Source organism: Euphorbia lathyris, chromosome 9 (genome assembly GCF_963576675.1).
Source record: "Euphorbia lathyris chromosome 9, ddEupLath1.1, whole genome shotgun sequence".
NCBI lineage: Eukaryota > Viridiplantae > Streptophyta > Magnoliopsida > Malpighiales > Euphorbiaceae > Euphorbia > Euphorbia lathyris.
In genome coordinates, this window is record NC_088918.1 from 67,137,323 (window position 1) to 67,153,092 (window position 15,770).

The window sequence follows — 15,770 nt, forward strand, 5'->3', positions numbered from 1 at the left end:
TTACATCCAGACTAACCTTCAATTGATAGGCACCTCAAATGGATGGGATTGCTGGTCCAAAAATTTGAGATTGCTCCATGTCCAATACGAGGTTCAAACCCTCACTCTTTAGTTAAGGGTGGAAGAGCCTTTACTAAACGATCACATCCTTGGTTGAGAGTAGAAGAACCCTCATTCTTTGTAATACGTGCATCAAGTATGGCCGACGTCGTTGCCACCACGGGTGGAATGAACAGTTCGTCCGTTTCGCTCGTGGTGGCAACGGTGTCGGAGTTTCGTTTAGGCAAAATAAAACGGGTTCTGCTTCCGATTTTGGAAGCGGAACCCGTGATTTCGGACATATTTTTTAAAAAAAAAACTTATCGGAAGATTCATTAAGCCTTTTTCCCTTCCTTCCTTTGGTGGCATGTCATTTTAGGTCGGGTTTTATGAAAAGCTTCAAAAGCTAGAGAGAATTTGAGAGTTTTTGGTTATTGGTTTTAAGGGCATAAATGTCAAAAGGGTGTAGTGGAAAGTATAACCTTTGCGGTATATAGCCATACCCTTTATAAATTTATGCATATTGGTATTAGTATAGAAAAATCTAGGGAAAATTTTAAATAAAACCCATGTGGTTTCACTTATTTTTAGATAAAGGACTGTGCTTTACTTTTTTTCAAAGTAAGGATTGAGGTTTCAACTTTAGCAAAATAAGGACATTTTCGATTGATACTATTAAAATCACCCTTAACGACTTCAAAAATGATATATTTTAATAATTACTAATATTCTAAACAACTTTAATTCTTCACCTTTTTTATTTTGAGATCATCTAGATGATGTTTGGTAAAAAGAGAGAAAGTTCTAAAAAAGATGATTTCGAAAATCGAAAATGTAGTTCCATAGAAAATACGACATTGAACAACTTTAATTCTTGAAAATTTTCATTTTCAGGTCGTTAAAGATGGTTTTAATAGCATTAATCCAAAAAGTCATTGTTTTATTAAAAGTGTGAAACATCAATCATCGTTTTGACAAAAAGTAAATCACAGTCCTTTATCTGAAAATTATTGAAACCACAAGGGTTTTATTTGAAATTTACCCAAAAATCTATTTCTAAAAAAAATATATAGAAAACATATATTATTCATTTCTTAAATTTTTATTTTTAATTTCTTTATCATATGCTTAAATTAATATTAAACATTATTATGAATTTTGATAAGTTTTATTAAGGGCAAAGTAAAAAAAAAAAAAAAAACTCATGGATTGTCTTATTTGCATATAAAAGTCTGTGGTCTAAAAGTTCGTAATTAGAGGCATGTGGTATGCTTTGCTTTTACAAAACAAACTATTTGAAACTACACTATTAAATAATTGATAACAATCAAAAGCATTTTTAAATTTTTTTACGATTACATATATATTGACAAAACACAGACCCAAAATTAAATTACAACGGTATAAAATGAACTTAAATATCAATTTAATTCATAAACTATCAGGTAAATAAAAAAACATAAAATGTTCACCTTATGATTTATTATTTCGATTTAGGAAGTTGTTATTTGAGGAGTTGTGTTTTGTCGATATGTAAGAATAATTTTTTTAAGATAAAAATGACTTTGATTGTAATCAGAACTTAACTGCGTAATTATATACTTTCTTTTATAAATAAAACATACAATAAACCTCTATTTGCAAACTTTTAAACCACATGTCTCTGTTTGCAAATTAAACAAACCACAAACATTTTTTCACACTTCTCCATTTTTTTAAATTATATTTTTATTTTATTTATAAAGATTTATTATAAATAAAATTCACATATATATTTGTTCTAAATTTATAATTTTTACAATATTTTTCATTTTTTAATAAAAAAGTTCTATGATCTAAATTAAATTTTATAATTATATAAAAATTGATAATTTAATTATACACGTTGATAAAAAAAAAAAGATCTTATCATTTCTAATTTTATTTAGTATAATTTAGTCCTTCATTTTAACATAGTAATAAATAGTTTGATGGAAAAAAATTATGAACTATATAATTAAAAAAACCCGTAACTTATTAGTGTAATATGTAAAAACGTAATTGTTTACCGAAACAAAAACAATGTATAAGTTATTTTTTTTTTTGCATATAAATTTTGAGATATTATTATCATTAATGTTAAATGTAAAATTGTTGATTTTTTAACTTAATTAATTAAAAACTGTTTTGAAGAAAACGCAATTTTCTATAGGATGGATATGGAGAGGAACATACACATTGATTTTAGACGAGAGATTCATGTGCAATGGCATCCTCCGACTGCTAACCTGTTTAAGCTGAATACTGTTGGTTGTAGCAAAGACTATCTCGGACCAATAGGGGTGGAGAAGTTATTAGAAATCGAAAAAGAAATTGGATTTCAAGTTTTACGCTCAACATCAGTACTTGTTCAGCTATTCAAGCGAAGTTGTGGGCTATCTTGTTGTAAAGAGTGATTCTAATTTAGCAGTTTTTTGGATCAACAATAGAGATTATAACTCGAGTACATGTAACAACTTTATTCGTGTCTGTTCTGAGTTCATTAATAGAAGTTGAGATGTCATAATTTTTCTCTAAATCTTTAGAGAAAGTAACATATTGGTTGATAATATAGTTAGGTATGCATTGACTTTGCCCACATGCATCCATGTATTTCAAAATTATCCCCTAGCGTCGGTCGTGAGTTTTGGCAAAATGTTAGTGGGATTTACTAAACTAGAGAGGTGATTTTTTAGTAGTGCCTTTCTGTTTTGTTATTAGTTTTGTTTGTCTTCATGACTCATTGAGCCTTCCGTTGTATATATAAAAAAAAAAATTAAAAACTGTATGACAAAATTATATTTTTAAACAAATTAAAAATAAATAAACACTTGTAACAAATAACCCCTTAAAATAAAACGTTCCATGTGTCAAATAACATGTTTAATTTGGTAAAAATAAATTCATGGCTTAATGCATCCTCTTGAACTTGTTAAAAAAAAAATTGGTTGACCCCTAAACTTTTAAAGTGTTCTGATAGCTTCCTAAATTTGCATATAATATTTAATTAGTCCCTTAAATTTACGTAAAATGTAATCAATTAATCATCCAGTTGTAAAAAAATTAAGTTAAATGCAGAAGATATGTTCTATGTGTCTTAAAATGTTATTACATAATTTACAAAATAGATTAAAATATATTAAAAATGAATTTCATTTGTTCAACTATAAAAAAAATTCTTCTCTAATATTACAATCACATACTCTAACATTGGCCGTTTTACTATTTTAAGATGCGTGTAACACATCTTTCCATTTAATTTACTTTTTTGCAAAACTCGATTACATTTTACCCAAGTGAACGGGGCTAACTGAATATTTTATACAAGTTCAGAGAGCTATCGAGATAATTAGAAGGTCATGGGACCAATCAAACTTTTTGGAAAAATTCAGGGGTCAAATAATGTATTAAGCCTAAATTCATTCTCTCTTTCTCTAGTCGTTTCTCTAGAATAGGGAAACCCTAAGCTTTAAAACCCTACATTCTTCCATTTCCAAATCTTGCCGTCGCTGCTGTCTCATTTCCTCATTCCTGCTTCGACGTCGACGTCCAGTTCATCAAGTTCTTCCTTTATAACAGAATCCGGCGTGTTTTTCTCCGATTGTCCTTTCTTCGATTACTGGTGTTGATTTACAGGTTTTTCTCTTTGGCCTTTACTTAACTGATTGCATGTTTAATTTAGTTCTTGGATCTTCCTCGCATGATATTTGTTACCTTATTTGTTCAAATTTCTTGGATTTCATGTTGGATTGATGACATTTGTGTTTCTATGGAGCAAATGGGGTAAAATGCAACGCTGTAAAGTGTGGAGTCTATTTCATGAGTTCACTGAACTGCATTTTCATTTGTTTCGAAGAATCACGTTGAACTTCACATTTGATTTCTAGGAAGTCATTTCGGCCAATTTGTGTAAAAAAACTCGCCAAAATGTTTGTCACATTAGAAAATGAAGTTCAGGACCTTTGGAAAACAAACTAAAATTTGTCAGTGCAATTTACCCATTCAGAATGACAAGAGAATTTATTCATAAGAACGCTGTATAGAATGTAGACTTAATGTGACCACATTGGGTGGTTTTATTGACTAACTAAACACATAAGTTTAGAGTCTTATGTATTTATCTCAAATTTGTAAACTTTTCTTTTCTATTTTTCTCTATTGGCTTTACATTAGTTCAGTCTTGGTAGTGAAATAAGATAACTGAAAGAGTAGATATTGACACGCAAAAATAAATTCATAAAACGATTTTAGCAACCATATTAGTTATACTTTAGGATGGTGGTTTGGTACTTCAGATTATTGTTTGAGCTTTTGCCTAGAAATGGTGGTTGTTAAGGCTAAATGCCGATGTTGGAGAATTTTGAACATCAGTGAATAGCCGAATGAAAAGATTCAAGAATTGGATTTGATTCGTTTACTTTATCTTTAAGACGGAACTGATTGTACCGTTTACTTTCATTGGTTACAATTCTGGAGATTTTCAATTCTACTGGGCTTAGCATGGATTTTGGAATATATCTTGGAGATTCTTAAACGGGAATAAAAAGATTAAGACTTTGAATGGACGGTTTTGAATGGACGGTTGACTTTGTCTTTAGGACTGAACTAAATTGTATACTTGACTTTTATTAGGTATGATTTTTTAGAAATCTGGATTGAACCAAACGAATATATCCCTACTTTCATTACATTCTTGGTAGCTTCTTTATCATGTTAGCATCATGATTATTATAACTGTTATTTGTTATCATTTTTATTATGATCTTAATCTTTTATTGGGTAAACTACACCCATGGCCACTGAATTTTACTCATTTTCACGGTATGGCCACTAAACTTCAAAACGTAACATTAAAGCCACTTTCTAACATTATGGCCACTAACCTTTAACTAATGCCTCAAAATGACCATTAATGGTCTCAAAATGGTAATATTCAAGAATTAAAGTTGGTTAGAATGACATTTACCATGAAATCACATTTTTTATTTTCCAAAATTACGGTTTCTTGAGTTTTCTATCTAAAAATTCATTCTCTCTCCTAACCAAAAAACACCAAAATGACCTCAAAATGAAAACTTAAAGACCTTGTATGGTGAACAAAACTTAAGACCTTGTTTGTGAACAAAACTTAAAAGACCTTGGATGATGACTGACTACCAGTGTAATAGATAAAACATTAGGAACTAATAAATCATTTAACCATAAGATTATTTCAATATATACACTCATATATTATACATATAACTATTGTTACATTCATTCCAAGTATTTGGAAATGGCACAATCATCTTTCCTTCCATTAGAGGGCGAATTTACACGACAAGTCTGTGTGCATGCATATTTCATATATTATGATTATTTGGTTCTCAATTATAAGCGCTTAGTTGGCCAACGCGGGTTGGTCCAAGTGGTAAGGAGTTGGAACCTCTTCATGTTAGGTTTGGTGTCAATTTCCCACAAAGTCAAAATTTAATTCTTTTTAGTAGGTGATCTGCATATTTCAATGCAAACGCTTAGCGAGGTCTGGTACCCTTACCTTTTTTTTTTTAAATAAAATAAAATTATAATCTTAGTTGTATTGTATTATGAACTTGTGCCTTTTCTTCTCGTTGCAGGTTATAGATATAGTGGAATCTAGGACATTGGATCATGGCCAAGCATCATCCTGATCTGATTATGTGCAGGAAGCAACCTGGAATAGCTATTGGAAGACTTTGTGAGAAAGATGATGGAAAATGTGTAATTTGTGATTCTTACGTGCGTCCTTGCACGCTAGTACGAACCTGCGATGAGTGCAACTATGGATCGTTCCAAGGTCGATGTGTCATCTGTGGGGGAGTTGGCATCTCAGATGCCTACTACTGCAAAGAGTGCACTCAACAGGAGAAAGATAGGGATGGATGTCCAAAAATTGTTAATTTAGGAAGTGCCAAGACTGATCTGTTCTACGAGCGAAAGAAATACGGGTTCAAGAAGAGATGAAGATGTTATGCCTGCCCATGTCTAAACCCTAAACTTTAAAGCAGGAATGGAACCAGTAGAGCAGCTGATTAGAACCTAAATAGACTTTCATGTGTATTGTGCTATTACTTTATGGATCTAGTGTACTTCAAATTTGTTTGTTTCAGTCAACTTCCTGCTTTTATACTTTATGCATGTGAAGGGTAAACAATTAATTACTGATTATGTTTTTATCTAGCTTTAATACATTAGGAGCTCCTTAAATTTGGTCCAAAAAGCTCATTGGTTTCTGAACTTACGGATTACTTAAAGTGATATAATTAATTTTCTATATCTATGTGGTCATTTTAAGTAAAGTTAGAAGGTGAATCAGCTTTTTGAGTCATGTTCAGAGCTTTTATGTATTACATGGTACATGTGTATTATTACACCCTTTTATCTATTACATGTGCTTATTACGTACAGTAGTCACTACTGGCCCATGATGGAGCGTCGAGCTCCCATGGCCCTTCTCTTCTGGGGTCTGATTGTGAAAAATGGGAAAAAACGCAAAATACAAAAACGGTAAAGATGTGAAAAACAGCAAAAACGATAAAACTATAAAACCTAGAAAACAAATTGGTTGATGTTTACTTCATATGTTAAAGAGAAATATATATACACATGTCATGGATTGATTGGTAGAGAGTATTACTCCAGGAGTACCCTCAAATTTTCTTAAAATTTTCTTTGATGGTTTTTGGTGTGATGGAATGGCAATTTCTTCTTATGCGTATACTTATACAGATATCCTATTTAAAATTGTAACTCTTTATTGCTTTCAGTTCAGCAAATTTGATTTGCTTGGTTGCAACTTTTGAAATAAAAAGATTTTGCTTTTGTTAGTTTTTGTTCATTTTTTCTCGTTTTCACATTTTTGTGTTTTTTCTGTTTTTTGCTCCTTTTTGTTTGTATTTTTTCGTTTTTCGCATTTTCACGTTCCCTACTTTTCTGTTTGTTGTGTTTCACATTTTCTCTTTTTTTGGTCTTTTCACGTTTTTTCTATTTTTCGTGTTTTTTCGTTTTCCATTTTCACGGTTTTCCCCGTTCTTCGTATTTTTCACATTTTTGTCGTTTCTTGTTTTACCGTTTAATAAGAATTGTGGATAATAAGTATTAATATTAAAAATGCAAGGACTAGTCGTAATGGGGATTCTTGTCTATTTTTTTTTTTTATGTAATGCCGATTACATATATTTCTAAAGAAGTAACTAAGTGAATTTGGTCAGTTATTGTTAGATCTAGGAGGCATAAATCTAAGTCTTGTGATGATTTTAATCTCCACTATAGAATTTCGGTCACTCAACTGACCAAGTGAAATTACTGATGACCAATATGTATATTTGTTACTGAGTGTAAAAAATTTCAATAATTTATTCTCTATAGTTGCATTCTCATTTTTCTTATTAAATAACATAATATATTTTTTTCATTAAAAAAAACATAATATATTTTTTCTGAAAAAAACATAATATTTTTAAACTAATATTAAGTATCAGTCACTAAAAAAAATATCAGTCGATTTTTCTTTTTTATTATTATTATTCTTATAATACATAAAGTGTTTGGTTAGAATTGAGTAATAACAATATCAAATAGTAAGGATCCATTTGGTACTGTCGTAATGCAATATGATGTAGTTAAAATTGTAATGGAATGAAATAATAATTCTGTTATCATATTTGGTTGACTAATTAAAAAAAATGATGAAATTGATGAACAGAAAACAGAATAACGAACTTCTAACAGTCTAAAAGTCTAACTTATTTTCAAATAGATAAAATTTTATTTGGACTACCTAAAATTTATTTAATTATTTGGCTTGGACTTGATAATTTTATCAAGCTTCTTACGTATCCCGAACATCTTTTAATATTTAAACCAGGAATCAAAGCCACGTAGTTCTACCTATTGTAGGTAGTTCTCTTAATTTATTAACTCGTTTTAACTTACTGACACGTTAATGATTTAATTGTATACTTCATTTTATTACTATATAATTTTATATATAAATCATTTTATCAAAACAAATCAAATTAAATAACGTTTTATCAAAACGAATTAAATCGAATCAAAGCAAATAAACTTTTTATCAAACAAACTCGAAATCAAATAAATGTTTTATCAAACCAACTCGTAATCAAACAGACGTAAAACGTTATATTTCAAATCATCAAGCATTTTCAAAACATAATACAAAGTTTGTGTGTGTGATGTGACAGGTATGACCAGCATGCACGACTAGTAGTCCTAACGTTAGGCAATGCGAGATATGAATGAGATATCTCGATTATTGATATTGTTGATGATATGAGAAACTACACGGGTGGAATTCGAGAATGGACACACACAAATTTTGTATTACGTTTTGAAAATGCTTGATGATTTGAAATATAATATTTTACGTTTGTTTGATTACGAGTTGGTTTGTTAAAGCAATTTATTTGATTACGAGTTGGTCTGATAAAACGTTTATTTAATTAGGAATTGATTTGATAAAATGTTTATTTGATTACGAATTGGTTTGATAAAATGGTTATTTAATTTGATTCGTTTTGATAAAATGATTTATATATATAAACTATAACAAAGTGAAATATACAATTAAATGATTAACGTGCCAATCAATGTATCAATTAGTTAAGAGAACTACCTAAAAAAGATAGAACTACATGGCTTTGATTCCCGATTTAAAGATTAAAATACGTTCGGGATACATAGGAAATTTGATAGAATTATCAAGTCCAAGCCAAATAATTAATAAAACTTTAAATAGTACCATTACAATACTTATGTTTACTTAATTAAATGTAATCATAATATTTTTTACATAATTAAAATCCACATAACATGAAAACTTGAAAAATATGAAATTAGCATATAGTTTTTCGCGTTTTCATAGTTTTTTTTACATTTTTCTCGTTTTTTCATTTCCCATTTTCACCATTTTTCTTAATTTTCTCATTTTTCTGTTTTTTTTTTCATTTTTTTCATTTTTTACATTTTCTTTTTTTGTTTTTTTGCTTTTTTTTTCCTTTTCGACTTTTTTTTTTTTTTTTTGCGGTTTTTTTTTTAGAATGATGAGATTATATGATAACAAGACTAGATGTCTTTACTCTAACCTATCAACAGTATTCTATGGATTATATGATAACAAGACTAGATGTCCTCTCTGAACAAATAAAAAACTTCATCTGCTAGCAGTTCATTATCCTATTTCTTACCTTATTCTGTATGTACAATATCTCTATATATAAATGAGACCAAAACATAGGTAAATATCATACAGCATGATTTATGTGCAGGAATAGATTGGACTCTGCTACCACAAAAAGGTCGATTCCTTCATCGCATAGACGACATTTCAGGTGACACGAATCAGAAGAACAACCATTACGAAAACACATGTCATTAGAAAAATCAGGAGCCATGTGAAGCATGTGGTCTTGGAAGTTTTTGAGTATACCTCCATGGCCCGTAAATTGGCACGACCTGTGCTAGCCAAGCTCTGCTCAACAGCCTTCTCTGTCGAATCAAGTATCTGCACTAAAGCAAAATTATCAGATGAAGCTACAAGCATACTATTAAAATATCTTCTCACTTTCAGGTCCACCCTTCCATTTCTCTAATATTATTTTCTTCCTTTCTAAGTTCATGCATTGCATTGAATTTCAGCTGAAGTAACTATCTGTGAAGCAAATTATTATAGCTTTATTTAGATAATCCACTCTTAATACCATGTGTTTCTCTCATTGATGATGCGGCATTGAAACTTAAGTTTATGAACAAATGAACTATAATCGAAGAAGAAGAGTTGAAGAATTTCAGTTGCAGGAAATGAGAGTACACACAATAGTACGAGGTGTACCAACAACTCAGGTTTCAGTTGCTCCCAGGGTAATTTTCGGCCAAGCTAGTGTGAACCTAAAGTATGGTTCAAAATTTCTCTATTGTTCTTGTGTCACAAATTGCTGAATGGAGGATACTGTGTTACTAAGATCGTGCATCCACGTACCATCCTTTCCAACAGCTCTTCATGATTCTCTATTCTCGCCTGAAGCATCAAGTCAGTAGAATTCCCCATCGTGAATCCGGCTGGTCGGATCAATTAATAGAGAATCAACAAGCTCTCACACTCACAGGTTAGTATCAGTGGACCAAATACACAAACATACACAGAAAATAGGAAAGGAATCTCACTGATTTATATTAGATAGATGGAATATAGAACTAATGGATAACAAATAGAAAAGAATCCCAACCCCTCCCTCTCTACCAGAAAGCAGAGACCTCTACCTAAGCAGCCAAACAGAAAACTCATCATAATTATTAATAATCCCTCCTCACTCCACCCTCTATATGTACTTATAAAAGCTCTCTCCGGTAACTAACCTCCACAGCCCTCCAAGCCATGTGTTCCTTATTTACCATATTACCCTTTATGCCTATTAGCATAGTTATTAAAAGCACGCCTCTCCAGCCTTAGCGCCTCTGGATGACAGAGGCAGGCGCTGTCAGCCAGGCGCGCGCCTTGGCATGCCTCAGCTTCGTTAGGGCTGTTTAGGGTTTTTTGGGTTTTTTTAAATTCTTTTATTATCAGCCATGGATTAAAAATAAGATGAATGGCTGAGGTTAGTTTAGAAAATAAAAGAAAAGGGCAAAAACAAAGTATCAATACTTTTCATCGAGCTCAGTAGACCCATCGCAGACCAGATAGATGATGAACCTGAATTTGTACATGATGAGTACCTTGATGAGGAAGGTGACAATGATGATGAGATTGAGAACCTTATTCAAGAAGCATATGATGATGGAAGTGATGATGATGGTTCCGAAGAAGATCAGCAAGGAAGACTAGGAAGTTAAAGATTATTTGTTTTTTGGAGTCAAGAAGACTATTAGTCTCATTAATTATTTGAAGTTGAACTTTGGTCTTTAGTTTTAACTTTTAAGTCGGTATTATAAGTTTATGATTATGCCTTAGCAGTTAACTAGAACTTAACTCATGCATTTTATGGTTTTATTGTTGGTATTTGACTATTTGTGATTATTTGTGACTAGTATTATGAATTTATGATTTTTTTTATGCGCCTTGTGTCGCTCGGGTGCGCGCCTTAAGTTGCGCCTTGCGCCTTAAATAACTATGCCTATTAGCATATTCTCTATCATGATCACACCAAATTCGACAGCTCTAGTTGGTGCAAGGTGCACCAGCCTCGCAACTCTGGTACATTTCGACACTTTTTTGTACCATTATTGCTGAAATTTATGTTTTATTCCCATTTTGTCTTACAATTTAAGGACATTTTATCTGATTTGCTTGAGCTAGCATATTTTGGAATACAAAAACTTATAACATTACAGAGAGTTGCTCTAATTTCTTGCTCAATCTTGAAATCCTATTGAATGAACAAGTTAAGATGATTGATGATTGCTGGGTACTCAGAATCAACATCAACCTTCGATTTGTTATCATTATTTTCATTCTGAATCTGCTGCATCATTGTTGGTATGCAGAAAATTATGACTGACGCAATAACCAAAATATCATCTTCCACATATGAAGTTCTGAATTGTAATGCCCCGACAACTCCAGAACTATTTCAGGAAAAAGGTAGGATATGGTGGCTGTAGTTAGTAGTTTGAAATATTAGATAACAGATGTTTTCTTTTTTAAAAAGAGAACCTATGAAGAATACCATAAGTCTATATCCTACTACTTTTGAATCACATAACATATTAGAGAATCAATTGTGAAATTCTACCAACAATTTATGGGACTACTGTATTGTCCAACCCTGCCTCCAAACATTTGAAATGTATTCTACATACTGTTCATCATGACTAATTTTGCAAATCTTCACAAAATTATAACAAACATAAATTCAAGAAACTATGTAAGGCCCACAGGGCATTAAATACCATCACCTTTTCAGTATTTTGCAGGGACTGGCTCATCAAGAGACTACTTTCCTTGAGTTGCTGTGCCAAACCAACCATTTCATCAGTCAAGTCATCTTGAAGCTGTCTGTTATAGGAAATAAGAAGATTATAAGAACTTTCAGCAATACAATATGTGAAACAGGTTAATTTAAAAATGCATATGGTCACTATATAATAAAAAACAAACCACAAAACTCATTCAAACATGTCAAAGCATGAGCTCAAGCTGGCATCACGGACTATTCACCAAATGCAGAGATGGCAATGCACCCCATCCCTACTGCTCTTTTTATCAAATTACAACGCTTGCACCATACATAGGTAGACAACAAACAACATACTGTAAGTGGTGATGAGGCACTCAACCAGAACCATTTAAAACTTGTATCATATTTATTTGAACACATCACATGTCCAAGAGTATACCAATTTATAATATTCATTACAATTATAGGTAGGTAAAAGTACACATTGGTTGAATGTACACAGTTGAATGGTGCATAAGAACCTGTGCTTTTCAATGTGTGCCTTTGCGGCCGTATCCAGTTTGACAGGTGCTGATGAATCAACATTTGATACTGCCCTGTTTTGATGAGCCAGTCAATTCAAAAGAAACAAAGCTACAATCAGAAAAGGAAGGCGAAGGAGAAAAGAAAAGCAACAAATATTAGGAGATTCATTTACACAAATCTTCTTCTCAAGCCAGGAGAAGAGGGGAACTGAGTTTCTCCATCAGCATCAAGTATTTCTTTGGCAGAATTCAGAGTTTCAGGTACCCGAACTTTAAGCTGACAATCACAACATATGTTAAGCAACTATAACTTTGCACAGTAGCAACTTAATGACTTCTGAAAAAGAAAAGATAAGAGGCAACATCTGAAAACATGTGTGGAAAGCATATGAACCTGTAGATGTTCTCATTACACAAGTATAATGCTACATCAAGAAGAGAAACAAGACTCTTCAGGTTAATTTAAGATATTCCAGCATGTTACCAACATGAATTTCATACAAGCCCTCAAATTTGACAAATGTAGATTTAAAATTACCAGTCAAAGTTAAACTTCAAGAAAGAATGTCCATAAGCAAGCTATTTACACTAGACTTGAAATTACAGATCTAAATAATTGGTTTTATCCTTGCTGCTCCAAAGAAGCAGTGCTCAGTATTTTACCAAAATAATAATAATAATAATAATAATAATAATAATAATAATAATAATAATAATAAATACGGATTGGATAGGTAGATAGTTGATCCAAAGGCCAAAACCATGGTAGAACTAATAAGAATGATCCTTACTCGGTTACTGCAACCAATCAAATCAACTTGAGTACTGAAATGGACGTCATATTCTAGAAAAAACGATGTCTACTCAATAAAATAATACTTTCTATAAAGGAGTAACCAAGTATTATCAGGTTCTGCGTACAAGCTGTTCAACAGAGGTGAAATTATCCAAGACACCTGGCACCCAAATATGATACCCATACCCTATATTAACGTATTTGTTCACATTAATTTTCAAGTTATACTTCCTAAATCACCACATAGTATAGTGGCCGATTCTTGGTTCCTGATTTGGAACCAATTGAACTAAAAGCTTGAGCTGATAATTAAGGCCCAATTCATATTAATATCCGACACACAGCCCGCACGCAAATGACCATTGGGCTTGAAGCCTGTATAACACATGCCCATCTTACCAACCATGTGTTGAAATTAAATTAACAAATGGGTTGTCAGGATTCAAACCCTCGGTCACTTGCTTTAAGAGACTCGGATACCATGTCATATTAATATCTGACAGTTCCCATGCAAAAAGAATGTTCAAAGGAAAAACATGCCTTGTCAAAAAAATCCAGACCAACTATAGAAGCAACTTATGCACAAAACAAAAAATAAAAAAGCAACTAATGCAAGCACAACATTTTTTCAAATTTCACAATAATAACCAACACAACACATAATTAGTAGGCATAACACTCACCAATGGACCAGCTAATCTGGAAGCAATTGTTTCAACCTTCTCTGAATAATCATTCATCTTGGCCTTCGAAACCCTGTGGAAACATTAAGAAAAAGAAGTTAGAACACCATTAAAATAACAATTAGGGATTACTACAGAGTCATTGAATTTTGACCACTTTTGAGAGGAAACTGTTTCCAGAGTGTCAAAAGAGAGCTTGCAACCCATTTAGCATTAAGGTAAAGAAGCTTGCAATGGATTTCTTATTCAATTTTTAAATCATGCAATGCATTAAGGTAAAGAAGCTTGCAATGCATTTGATAAATATGTGAAGATTTTTAGTAGTTCTTTTTAGAATAGGAACATGGAAAAGGCCTCAACATTTAGATGTCACAAGTATGCAGGAAGCTCCTAACTTGCTAAAGAATTAACGGAAGAAATTAATAAAGCACAGACCGAGGCAGGCCATCTGGAGTTCTTTCTTCAGCCAGTTCTTCCAATAGTTCTCGTAAAGTAGCAACATACTGCAAATTCCGTAGTTTACATAATCAATGGAAAACAATTAAATTCCCAAATGAAGAGAAAGAAATGATTTATACGAGATCATCCTTCAGAGCTATTGAAAACTAGAGAAATCAGATTTTACAAACCAAAGAACAGCATAAATTAAGGCCAGGGAGCACTGTAAAGAAAAGTAGCTTCAAACACCAATACCTATGAACATACATGAATAAGCTTCGCTTGATTTTGTTGCTGAGGTGCAGCTGCAAGCAACCTCCTCAAGTTTATTTCTGTTTTACTGATCCCCATTACTATAGCATCAACAAAGAAGAAGCGGATATTAAAATCACAACTAAAAGTTAAGCAGTTCGAAAACTAGTCTAGCAGTGATACATAAATTGCATTTATTTAGTATAATTACACGCTTAATTGATCTCTGTGGGTTCCAAATTGCAAGATCAAGCTCAACTTAATCTTTGGTTCAGGTATAGCTCATTTTTCTTGATGATTAAACACAAGTAGCGTAGTCAAACAAACCAAGCTCATTCTTGCTTTGGAATATCAATCACATTTGGTCCAATTGTCTTATGCTACTATTGCACCAATATATTATATCCTATATAAATCTAGGTTGGTAAGTATATTGGAGGTGAAATGAACAACAAATCACAATAGAGTGAGCCAATTGCTGGACAGGTGTTGCAGAAATTAGTACATTCATGTGGTTAGAATTAGAATGAACATGTAAAAATCACATTTATGGAGACTTACAAAATTCGCATGAAAATAAATAATGTGACAGCTCTCAATTTAGAATTTAGGGTTATGCTGGATATTAAAGAATGCTAAACCACTTAGTAGATTATACAAGGAAAAACAGATGATTTCTGACATATGGAAACAATCATATTGACCTACATTTAAGGTGGAGGTCCGACGAGTGGTGGAGGCGGTGGTCCAGCGAGGCTTCTTAGAGCCGGTTGAGGTCGCGGAGGTCCAGTCAGGATGAGGCAAAGGAATTTTTTTTTTCAAAAGAAGCGGAAATGACAACTGGGAAATTACAAAATTGTGTAGGCTATTTACATATTTAGATTGATTAGTGATTGTCTATTACACTATTTATTTGTGATTTTTTCAAGATGTCTTTCATATACATTATATCACTTATAACACATTTAAATTTGGTAAGTTTTGCCTAATGGCATCCTAAATTTTTAAAATAAACTATAACACACCTATAGTTGGTTTTAAAAACCTATCGCACACCTATAGTTGGCTTATTCAGACCTCCTACACACAC

At 32.0% G+C, this 15,770-nt stretch overlaps 2 protein-coding genes across 3 annotated transcripts; one reads left to right on the forward strand and one right to left on the reverse strand.

Moving 5' to 3' along the window:
* The first annotated feature begins 3,495 nt into the window (after window positions 1–3,495).
* LOC136206962 (PHD finger-like domain-containing protein 5A) lies at window positions 3,496–6,282 on the forward strand. Its single transcript, XM_065998167.1, has 2 exons — window positions 3,496–3,693; window positions 5,673–6,282. Exon 2 carries the CDS (start codon window positions 5,707–5,709, stop codon window positions 6,037–6,039), a length of 333 nt encoding a protein of 110 aa, XP_065854239.1. The 5' UTR covers window positions 3,496–3,693; window positions 5,673–5,706; the 3' UTR covers window positions 6,040–6,282.
* A 2,948-nt stretch (window positions 6,283–9,230) lies between these two features.
* Window positions 9,231–15,539, reverse strand: LOC136205143 (uncharacterized). 2 transcript variants are annotated; one of them, XM_065995636.1, is made up of 8 exons: window positions 15,389–15,539; window positions 14,696–14,781; window positions 14,426–14,493; window positions 13,991–14,063; window positions 12,685–12,788; window positions 12,509–12,583; window positions 11,986–12,085; window positions 9,231–9,598 (listed from the first exon to the last, which is right to left on the reverse strand). In XM_065995636.1, exons 2-8 carry the CDS (start codon window positions 14,777–14,779, stop codon window positions 9,422–9,424), a joined length of 681 nt encoding a protein of 226 aa, XP_065851708.1. In that variant the 5' UTR covers window positions 14,780–14,781; window positions 15,389–15,539; the 3' UTR covers window positions 9,231–9,421. The 2 variants fall into 2 exon arrangements, with proteins under 2 accessions (XP_065851708.1, XP_065851709.1); XM_065995637.1 differs by lacking the exon at window positions 9,231–9,598 and adding an exon at window positions 9,620–10,111.
* Window positions 15,540–15,770: the final 231 nt, after the last annotated feature.

Bases quoted from the DNA above. Each gene is read 5' to 3' on its own strand.
- LOC136206962 (XM_065998167.1), top strand. From the start codon at position 5,707: ATGGCCAAGCATCATCCTGATCTGATTATGTGCAGGAAGCAACCTGGA.
- LOC136205143 (XM_065995636.1), bottom strand. From the start codon at position 14,779: ATGGGGATCAGTAAAACAGAAATAAACTTGAGGAGGTTGCTTGCAGCT. The intron at 12,584-12,684 runs GTAAATGAATCT...TCATCAAAACAG, and splicing joins GGCTTGAGAAGAAGATTTGT to GGCAGTATCAAATGTTGATT. The intron at 12,086-12,508 runs GTTCTTATGCAC...TTCCTATAACAG, and splicing joins GCACACATTGAAAAGCACAG to ACAGCTTCAAGATGACTTGA.